We start from the raw sequence: 10,515 nt of genomic DNA on the forward strand, positions 1-10,515 counted from the left end.
TCCGTCATGCCCCGCCCCCAGCAGAAGTGAAAACCTGCCAGGCAGTGGCCCTGCTCCGAGGGCACCCAGCAGCGCCCCCCGTTCCCTGTGTGGATTTGGGAGCCAATGTTCTCGTTGGGTTAATCCACCACAAGTCTCCAGATAAAATAAATTCAGGCATTTTGCTGAGCACACGTTCATAGGTCGATGCTTCTCAGATGTGTTCTTAGAGATCTGTGATTCCCACAGGAACCGACATTTTTTCATTCCATGGTGATATTTAAAGACATTGGGTGTCAGTGTTAAGGGCAGAGCCTCCTGTTGTCAGTCCTGACCTGCCAGGGACCTGAGACCCTCGTGCTCAGGGCAGGCCGGGTGTCTTCTTGGAGCATTTCCCCAGGGAAGAGAGGCAGAGTTCTTCTGGATGATTTACAACTAAAAGTGCCTCTTTTTGTGGGCTGGGCTTGTGGCTCAGTGGCGGAGCAGTTGCCTCAAACCTGTGAGGCACTGAGTTCCATCCTCAGCACCACTCAAAAATATAAATAAGCAAAACAAAGATATGTGTCCACCTATAACTAAAACAAAAACAAAAACAAAACAACAACAGCAACAGAATAATTTTTTAAGTGCCTTTTCTCAGGGCAGTGTTTCCTGTTTGTCATCTCCTGGCACTAAGCCAGCCAGGTGGAATGTGGCGGGAGGGGCCCTTCTCCTGCCTGGTTCTCCGCGTCCCGCGGTCCTTGGTCCACGCTCCCACCATCCCTGGGGTGGATGGCGGAGGGACATGCCAGCTGTGCCCGCCCCGACTCTATCGAAAGGCGCCGTGTGCCCGCCAGGCGCACAGAGATCCAGGTGTGCGCACTCCCCTCCTTTACGCCCAGCCAAAAAGGTCTGAACGGAACCATTCCAGGCTCGCAGGGCTGCTCCACCTGTCGGGGTGCGGTGCCCGGCACTGACCCTGGGGGCTGATGGACAGAGGGCAGCTGGGTCAGGTCCGCCCCCCACACTATCCATAGCAGCATAATATGGGGTCATTCCTCCCAGCCTGGGCCCCCACCAGTTCTGGGCAGCTGCCCTCTTGGCAGACTGGCCCCATGACCCTGGGCCTCCCGGGTGCATCCGACGTGGGCACCACCTGAATTCAGGGCGTCCTGGAGGGAGGGGCTCCCGACTGGAAAAAGCGGCCCAAGAGTCCACTTCGACGTGCTCAGCTGGGGTCTCCGAGGCCTAAGGGTGGGGACGACCAGAGGGACCGGGCCCGGCGGGAGCAGGGCGGGGCGGGGCGGGCAGCGGCGGGGCTCCGCGTTATAAGGCGCGGCCCAGGCCCGGCCCCGCGACGCCGCTCCGGAGCCGCCCTCCGCTCGCTCGCCGCGCGCATGGCCCCGTCCGGCCGCCCCGCCGGAGCGCGCCTGCTGCTCGTGTGCGCTGGCCTGCTGACCACCGCCGCCGCCGGCCTCGGCCACCCGGAGCCCGGCGCGCCCGCAGGGAGCCCCGCGCGCCCGCCGCCCGGGGCCGAGCCGCCCGCCCGCCCGGTAAGACGCGCCAGCCCGGGGCGGGGAGGGGCGCTCCGCACAGCCGCTGCCGCCAGCGCCCACCTCGGTGGTGTCGGGTTCTCCGAGTGGGGCTGGGGTGTGGCTCGGTGGCAGAGCTCTGCCCGGGGTTCACCGCACCACCCACCAGCCCCCAGGCCGGGAGGGGGTCGGGAGAGACCGTCCCAGCGCTGCGCGCCAGTGACTTGCTTCTGGTGAAAGTGGGAAGAAAAGCCTTTTGTCAAGGGGGAGCAGTGACAGAAGTGCTTCCCCGCCGCTCTGAGGAAGGGACAGCAGGGTTGGGGGCCTGTGTTGGCATCTTGTCCATGACTTCTGGCAGTGAGGGGTGATTGGAAGCCCTGCCTGCTCCTTTCTCCCAGCTTTAGGGCTTGAAATGCTGGGGTGGTGAGCCCCTGGGGGAGGGTGTGGCCAGAGGCCTGGAAGGGAGGGTTGAATAGCCCTTCGCTGGTGCCCTCTGGGCGGATGGGGCCTTTCATTCAGGGCAGAGAGGGCACCCAGGGTCTCTGGACTGAAGGTGCTGAGCCTCACACAGGGAAGCCTCAGTCCAGATCCTCAGTCCTAAGTATCCACTTAGGACTGTGCTTAGCCAAGAAGGGGTCAACTAAGGAAGGTTGGAGACTGCAGCCAGCTCTGGGGGTCCCTCTGCAGGTCCCCTCTGCAGAGCCCTTTCATCCCGGGATGAAACCACATATGCTTAGGCATGGGCCAAGAACTCAAAGGGCAGACAGACAGATTCAGGGTCACTGGGAGGCAGAGAGAGGCTCATGGCTTCTAAGTGGGATTTGACCTTGGATCTCTGGAGGGTCTAGGTGTCAGCAGACCACCCTCCTCTTCTGCCCTGCTGAGATCCAAGGCTTCTTCTGAAGCAAGTCCTTACGGCTGGAGAACTTGGCTGGTCGGGGCAGCTGCCCAGCCCACACCAAAACTACTGCAGGCCCAAATCCTTGGGCCCCCGACTACACACTGCAGCTCTTCCTCCAAACCAGCACAAGTCTAGTCTATCCACAGCCACTGGCCCAGCAGGGAGGGTAAGCCAACATCCCCCCTGGCCTGTGTGGGAAATCCTCATGCCACCAGGATACCAGGAGGCTATGCAAAAGAATCACCAGCAACCATCAGGCCCTGTAAGATGTGGGTGGGGGTGCACCTGAGTTTCTTCCAACCCCCAAGCCTCTATCTTCTCAGCACAGCAGCCTGGCCTGTGGGTTGGTTGGCAAGCTCCCAGAGGAAGGCCCTGAGTCCCTGCAGAGCATTGGGAACCCATAAGGCGGGACTTGGTGTCTGGGTCTGTCCTTGACAAAAGGGCCTGGCCAACTCTGACACCTGGGGTCTTGTCACCAACCACTGGAGCCCCATGACCTCATCTGAGCCTTCTTGGGCCATTTCCTTCCCAGCTGGCACCCCTGCTGGAACCCAGACTGCCCGAGGCTCGCTGCCCCAGCAGGCCAGAAGCCTTTCCCAGGAAGCAGGGTTCCACCAGAGCTTTGCTCCACACTGAGACTTGTCAGATGCTGCACTTGCAGGAATGGACATTTCTGGAAGTGCCATGTCCTTGCTTGGGTCAGAGGCAGATAGGATAGCCCCTGCCCCTGTGCCTCATGCCCGGCAGCAGCCCTGGTGGCATTGCTTTGCTGGAACTTGTGCCAGTGGAGGAGAGAGAGCAGGGTCTGTGGCAGTGGAGGTCTCATTATCAGCTGCCTCTTCCTGAGCACCAGTGGGTGCTGGTGCTGTGATCCTCCTGGTGACTGTCAAGAGGAACAGTGTGATTGTCCCAGTGCATCCTGAGGAAGCCTGGACATCCTGAGGCTGCCCCGCCTGCAGTGCTGATGCACATGTGCAGCGGACCCTGTGCCCCACCTTCCTCTCTCCGCAGCAGGGCCTGCTTTCTCGCACCGGTGCAGTCTGGGCTGTGGTGTGACATGTTCCCCAGGAGTTGTCCTCCGTGGGCCAGAAGGAGAGGGGCAGGGGCTGTGCTGCCTTTGAGAGCACATGTCCAGGGCCAGGGTGCTGAAGGAAGTGCTGCACATGGTCACACCTGGAGGGCACGCCCGAGCAGGCGCCAGGTGAGGGGGACCAACCTCCCGGGCTGGCTGTGTTCCAGGAGCCCACCACGGAGCCAGCGCACAGTGTCGACCCCAGGGATGCCTGGATGCTCTTTGTCAGGCAGAGTGACAAGGGTATCAATGGTAAGAGGAGGAGCAAGGGCAAGGCCAGGAGGCCGAAGGTGAGTAGCCTGGACCCCTTGCCTCTGGTGTACGCACTCAGCTCTGAGACCACACACCTGGCGCAGGGATGCAGAGGAACTGGCCAGGCCCGGGTGCCCCGAGTTAGGGCCTGGTCCTCACCACTCACCCACACCCTTGGTGTGCCAGGCCCTCTTCTCTCCCCTCTGTGTCCTGGAGAGGGGCCTTGCCCAACTGTGTGGAGCGTGCTGCAGAGGCCTCTGCTGGGCCCGGCTCTCACTCAGCCCTGGGCCTGGCCTAGGCTGGGACTCGGTGCTTTGGCTTGGTGGCTAACTCCTGCTTTGAGCCCCAGTGAGGGCTGTGTCCTCTGAGACAGGAGCTTCGGGACAGTGCTGTGCTGCCCGTACTGAGCGCTGGGCTTCTCTATCCATGGAGAGCCAGTCTCACTGTGCCAAGTGTGGAATGCCAGCTCTGAGCCTGGTGTGCAGAGAGGTGCTGCGCTGTTACTGTGCTCGCCCACCCGTCTCCTTCTGAACCACCTGGCCTGCCCCAAGCTGCTCCATGCAGCAAACTTCCTCCCTTCTGTGTTGGGTCCTGACCCAGGCCAGTGTGGGCTCCTGGAAGGCCCTGGACACTAGTACTAGCCAGATGCAGTACTAGTGTCTTGACTGACTTGAGGTGCAAGTCCCTAGAAGCTGCCTGTAGTCCCCTCCCTCCAGGAACACCAGGGAGGGGTAGGCCACAGCCGGCCACAGGGCTACCCACAGCCAGTCCCACAGCTCCTGTCCAATCCCAGCCTTGAAGTTGCCCAGGGCCAACAGCTTTCATTGACTGCAAGGGGTTGAGATCCCACAGCTACTGGGTGCTCTCCTGCCTGTCTGTGGCAGGAGCTGGCAGAGGGAATGCCCCTGGCACCCAGCTGCCTCTTCATATGTCCTCACAGCCAAGGTTCCCTTCCAGCTTGGCCTGCCAGGGCCCGAGGACCACCTGGCCCCCAGGGCCCCCCAGGGCCCCTCATCCTACCCGAGACACTGCTGAAGGAGTTCCAGCTGCTGCTGAAAGGTAGGGTTACCACCCTGGCTATCTTGTGCACCAGGGTTTGGGCATCCATGTTTGGGCAGAACTTAGCAACTTAGTTTCCTGAGGTGGCACCTGACTGGCCCAGCCTAGGTATGCCAAAGGTAGGGTCTGGGGGTGGGGGCATGGTGAGGAAAAGGCTTCACAGAGGAAGAGAGGCATACCACCAAGTGCTCTAGCTGGGAGTCCAGAGTCCTGCCCCGGGATTGTGGGCTGCAGCCAGCCTGGCCCATATCACTTACCGGCTCTGGATTTGTTAGGATGAACTGGGCCATTTCAGACCCCTCCTGTTCAGAGTGAACCACTGAGCCACATCCCAGCCCTATTTTGTATTTTACTTAGAGACAGGGTCTCACTGAGTTGCTAAGTATCTTGCCGTTGCTGAGGCTGGCTTTGAACTTGCCATTCTCCTGACTCAGCCTCTGGAGACGCCGGGATATCAGGCGTGCGCCACTGCACCTGGTGTGCTGTTTGTTTTTTAATACCACCTCGGTGGCTAGAGAACTCTGCGTGATTGCCAATATAGCTGCAGTAGTAACTTACATGCATCTGCTTTCCAAAAGAGGCCTGGCTGGGGGAAAGGGTGCTGGTGTAGGACACCCCTGCCCAGAGAGGGCTGTATCCCCTGTGACCAGGAGCTGGAGGGAAACTGCAGCTGCAGGATGGGAAGCCAAGACTCCCCAGGCCTTGCAGTCGAGTAGGGAACTCCAACCTTTGGGGTGGGCAGGTGAGGCAGCCCCCATATGCCCACCTCACTCTGTGCCAGGTGCAGTGCAGCAGCATGAACGCACGAAGCCTGAGCCCTGCATTCGGTGTTTGGCTGAGACCAGGGGCTCAAGCCCCGCCCCCGGCTCCATTGAGGATGAGGCGGCGGCCGGGGACATGCTGGCGCTGCTGGCTGCGCCCCTGGCTCCAGGCCCACTGGCTAGGCGTGTGGAGGCGGCCTTCCTCTGCCGCCTGCGCAGGGACGCACCTGTGGAGCGCCGCACACTGCACGAGCTCGGCATCTACTACGTGGTGAGTCAGGTGCGTGAGCCCAGTGGGTACACAGGACCAAGCACCCGGGATGACCGACCTTGCACCCCACAGCCTGACTCCGAGGGTGCCTTCCGCCGCGGCCTGGGCCTGAACCTGACCAGCGGCCAATACACGGCGCCCGTGGCTGGCTTCTACCTTCTGGCTGCCACACTGCACGTGGGTGAGGCCCGGGGCATGGGGGGCCTCCCACCGCCCTGGCTCCTGCCGCTGTCATGTGACCACCACCTGCCCTCCCCGCAGCACTCGCTGAGCAGCCAAGGCACGGGCCTCTGCGCCCCCGGGACCGCTTGCGCCTGCTCATCTGCATCCAGTCTCGCTGCCAGCACAACGTGTGAGTGGGCCCTGCCCAAGCTCTGGGCGCACATTTGGCCTCCCCAGCCCACCTGGCGGCCCCCTACCTCCGTGCCCACTGCCACTCTATCCTGCCCACTTCAGGGTACACCCGGGAGACCTGGTCCTTCCCAGCCTCTGCCTCCTTGTGCCCCCTAACAGGGAACTCTCATCTAGGGGCCAGAGGGAGACAATAGCACCACCTCCTGAGTGGCATTTCCTGGCCACCCCTACCCTGTGAACTTTCTTTCCCATGATGACATCCATTCCTTATGGCTAGTGTCCCCATCTGTACTGCATCTGGACCATGAGGGCAGCCTCTACCAGCTCCCTATCTCCCTGGCACCCGGACTAAGCCCAGGCACACTACAGGTGCTCTGCACGTGGGGAGAAGGTGCAGATGAACAGGTGACACTGAGAAGGAATGGCTCTGGGAACCCTGGAGTGACTGGCCTGACCTGGCTGTGTATCACCTCTGCCACACTGCCACCTCCATCTGCACCAGCAGCGTCCCGTCTGTCCTCAGAGCCAGGCCTCTGCTGCCCTTGCTCAGCCCAGCCCAGCCCAGTCCTGTGGGGACATTGGGGCCTCGGAGCAGGCTGACTGTCTGTCTTGGCCACAGCTCCCTGGAGGCTGTCGTGGGCCTGGAGAGCAGCAGTGAGCTTCTCACCATCTCAGTGAACGGGGTCCTGTATCTGCAGGTGCGTGGGGCCAGCTGGTCTGTGGGGAGCGCTGCCTGGGCTGGAGCCATAGGTGAGGGCTCAGACCCCCAGGTGTCCCGTACTGTGGGTGGGTAGGTACTTCCAGCCACTAGGCCCTCTGTGGGGCCTGGTGAAGCGTGAGCATGGCGCTTCATGACGCCTGGCCCACTGCCACAGCGGAAGCCTGGGATGTGGCCGTTTTCTCCAGAAAACCCTGAGCCCTGAGGGGATCTGCCAAGTGGTAGGGATTTATGGTGACGGTGGATTCATTCAAAAGGAGGTGGTGTGTGGAGTGACAGCGCTGGTGGTCCTCAGCGCTCTGAGTGCCACGGTGCTGCCGACAGCGCCAGGCCAGGCCCGAGACAAGCCCTGCATCACACAAGCCTGTCAGACTCTTGATCCCACTCTGGCCTGGGCAGGGGCTGGCTCCCATATCCCTGAACTGTAGGACACTGGGGAGAGCTCTAGACTAGGTGCCAGAGGTGCTGGGTTCAAGTCCAAGGCCTACAAATGCTTGCTCTGTGCCTGGGCCCTCTTGCTGCCCAGGCAGAGTGGGCAGGGGCAAGGGCACTGGCCCCAGGCATCCTGCAGGCTGTCCTGGCCTCGGTGCAGGGCCAGCCTCAACCTGACAGGCACCCTTCCTGCAGGCGGGGCAGTATGCGTCTGTCTTCCTGGACAACGCCAGCGGCTCCTCCCTCACGGTGCGGGGGGGCTCCCACTTCAGTGCTGTCCTCCTGGGTGTGTGAATGGCCACAGGCCCTGCTCTCACCAGGCAACATCTAGACAATTGGAAGGACAGCCACCCAGGTAAAAGGAAGCCCACCTGGAACTCTGCCCACACTGGTCACTGCAGTTAGGCCCAGAGCTGGCCACTACAGGTGGCCCTACAGAGGTGACACACACCAGTGGTTCCAGGACCCGCAGTGATGTTTTGAGAGTGCAAGATCCCTCTGGGCTCCACCTTGGAACCATCCAGCATGCCCAGTGGCACTGTGTGTCCTCGGCTGCGAGCCAGCTCCCACATGGCCCCACACAGCTCAGCTTTCCTGGGGCCCATCTTTTTTGGCCTTCTCATGGGCTACAGAGCGCCCTCTGCACAGGGCTGATGGGCAGCAACGAGAAGCCAGCCACACGTCCTCACTGCATACTGGGGAGCCAGGCTGTCTGGGGCAGCGGCCTTGCCCACCACTCACCTGCTGACTTGGGCTTCCAAGCCTCTGTGCCTCTCCCCAGCCTTGCTTCTACCTGCTGTGAGCTTCAGGGACCTGCTTGGCCCCCAGTGACCCCTGAACTCAAGACCTGATGTGGACTCTTGGCCTAACTGCTTCAGGAACCAGAGGACGGCTGGACAGGGAATTCCTTCTGGAGGACAGCGGCTCCCAGAGGCCTGGCTCCCAGCGGCTGTTTCCCTGCTGTGTGCCAAGCTCAACTCCCAAGTCCTCCTCGCAGGTGCCTCAGCAAATGAACCGCACTCCCCCCAGTGACCCTTCAGACAAGGCCTCCTGGGTCCACTCCAGAGGCCAGCTGGTCAATAAGACCCTTTCCCATCCCCTACCAGTTGACAGATGGGAGACAGCCTGCCAGCCCAAGTTCTGGGCAGGTGGACAGCTGCTGCCCCCAGGGTGGTATGGCCCTGCTGGGCCCAGCTGGCTCTGGGATGGTCCTTCCCACTCAGGTGGTCATGTAGCTCTGTGCTCACCTGGTGGTGGAGATGGTCCTGAGGGTGGGTAGGTGGGGTGGAGAAGACGCAGGGCCAATAGCCCACAGCTTCCTTAAACACAGCCTCCCAGTTCCTCCTCAGTGCAGACTGACCGAGTATGCAGTGAGGACAAGGCCCCAGCAGTCCTCTCCAGGGCCCCACTGCCTGCTAAGGAAGAGCTGGCCCAAAAAACACAGGCTGCAAGAGACGTGGTGCCACAGGACTTCAGGGGTGCCCAAGCCTCCAGGAGAGAAGGTGACAATGCCACAGTCACTCAAGGGCAGCTGGGTGGAAGGACCCTAGCTTCCTTGCCCACACTTCAAAATCAAACACCTGCAAGCCAGGCAGCCAAAGCAGTGGTACAGGTGAACTGACCACTATGGGCCCCATGGGCAGGCCTGGTCCGATTCTCGGTAGGACTTGTATCCACCCTACCAAGAAGCACCAGGCTGGCCTGGGTCCCAACTCCCGTGCACTTTGATAAAGGGGTGATGTGGCCACACCCATCCTGGATTTCAGTTTGTTAACAGTTATCTTTTCCCTTGAAAGAGCTGCACACGCACGTCTTTGCCCAATGTAAGCATGTTACATAGTATAATGTTGCCAGGAAGGAGATATTTATATAACTGACGTGTGTTACCGTGTGATGTGACCACACAAAGCTATTAAAAAAAGGGGGTAGATCTGAGAGTCAGAATCTTGACCCTTTAGCCCTAACCACCAGGAGTGCTGAACTCCAAGGAGATGCAGGTAGTCCCCAGCTGCAGGGTGGGAGGGGACTCCCCCTGCATGGGCAGGGGGGGACCTTGCCAAGGGTGCCAGGGCCAAGCCTCACCCAGAAGGGAATGGGCACTTAAGAGAGAGACAAACCACAGCCTTCAAGACACAGAATGACACCTGGTTTGCTGTAGGAAGACATCTACCAAATAAACTGACAGACTCCAAGGTGCTGGAGTTCTGTTCTTCCTGGATGCCACAATCTAGTGTCCCAGTCTCCAAGCAGAAATGGATACCTACCTTTTAACACTGTGGGGAGGGGTGGCTCGGTCAGCTCTTTGTTCTATTTATGGTCTTCCCACGGCCGACCCCAGGTTTACATGAAAGGTTCACATTGAAGAGCCAGCTCACCACCAGGACTGATGGCTGATAAGCCGTGTGCAGTGGGTGGGGCCAGCGAGCACCACAGACCACGCAAACCATCCTAGGCTCAACACTCAGAGGAGCCAAGAGCTGCTTTAAAAAATGACAGTTCTGGGGACTGGGATTGTGGCTCGGCGGTAGAGCGTTTGCCTAGCATGGGCGGGACCCGGGTTCGATCCTCAACACCACATAAAAATAAAATGCATTGTGTTGCGTCCATCTACACCAAAATATAAATATTAAAAAAATAAAAAATGGCAGTTCTGTGTGAGCATAGGCTGACATTTGACCCATCCCTCACCTTACACAGCAGGGCCCTCTGGGCTGATATTCTGAGGGTCCACCTTGGCTACAAACAGACCTGCCAGGGGCCTGCCAAGGTTGTATTGGATGGCACATGATGAGCCATGCACTCTGAAGACCCAGGGGAGCCAGACTAAGACCTGCTAAGCCAGCATTCCAGAACCCTTCAGCCAGTCTGCAGTGCACAGGAGATGGAATGGGCCAAACTGTTGCTGGGGCCTGGCAGGGCAGGCCCTGAGGGAGAGCCTGGTATATGGGCCTAGCTCTGGCCAAGCCCTGGGCTCCTGTAACAATTTTTAACGCTATTTCTGTACAGAAAATTGAATGGAGCCACAGGATTCCAAAAGCCTGGTTCTGACCTAGCCTCATCCCTAACCAGTACAACTGGCCCTGTGGGGGCCATCATGAGGCTGAAAGAGCATGTGGTCTTGGAGAACTAGCCTATGATGCCCACAAGGGGTCCTACCAGGAAAAGATGCAGAGTGTACTCCGGGGCAAGCACACGAAGCCTGATG

General features: G+C 60.1%; 1 protein-coding gene across 1 annotated transcript; it reads left to right on the plus strand.

Moving 5' to 3' along the window:
• Positions 1-1,355: 1,355 nt before the first annotated feature.
• On the plus strand, positions 1,356-7,604 carry Erfe (erythroferrone). Its single transcript, XM_026396073.2, is given in 9 exon segments — positions 1,356-1,511; positions 3,571-3,753; positions 4,673-4,688; positions 4,691-4,774; positions 5,556-5,806; positions 5,879-5,987; positions 6,068-6,158; positions 6,780-6,858; positions 7,506-7,604. Coding segments are annotated over 9 exon segments (1,068 nt in total).
• The last annotated feature ends 2,911 nt before the right edge of the window (positions 7,605-10,515 follow it).

This window comes from Urocitellus parryii, chromosome 1, assembly GCF_045843805.1.
Source record: "Urocitellus parryii isolate mUroPar1 chromosome 1, mUroPar1.hap1, whole genome shotgun sequence".
Lineage (NCBI taxonomy): Eukaryota > Metazoa > Chordata > Mammalia > Rodentia > Sciuridae > Urocitellus > Urocitellus parryii.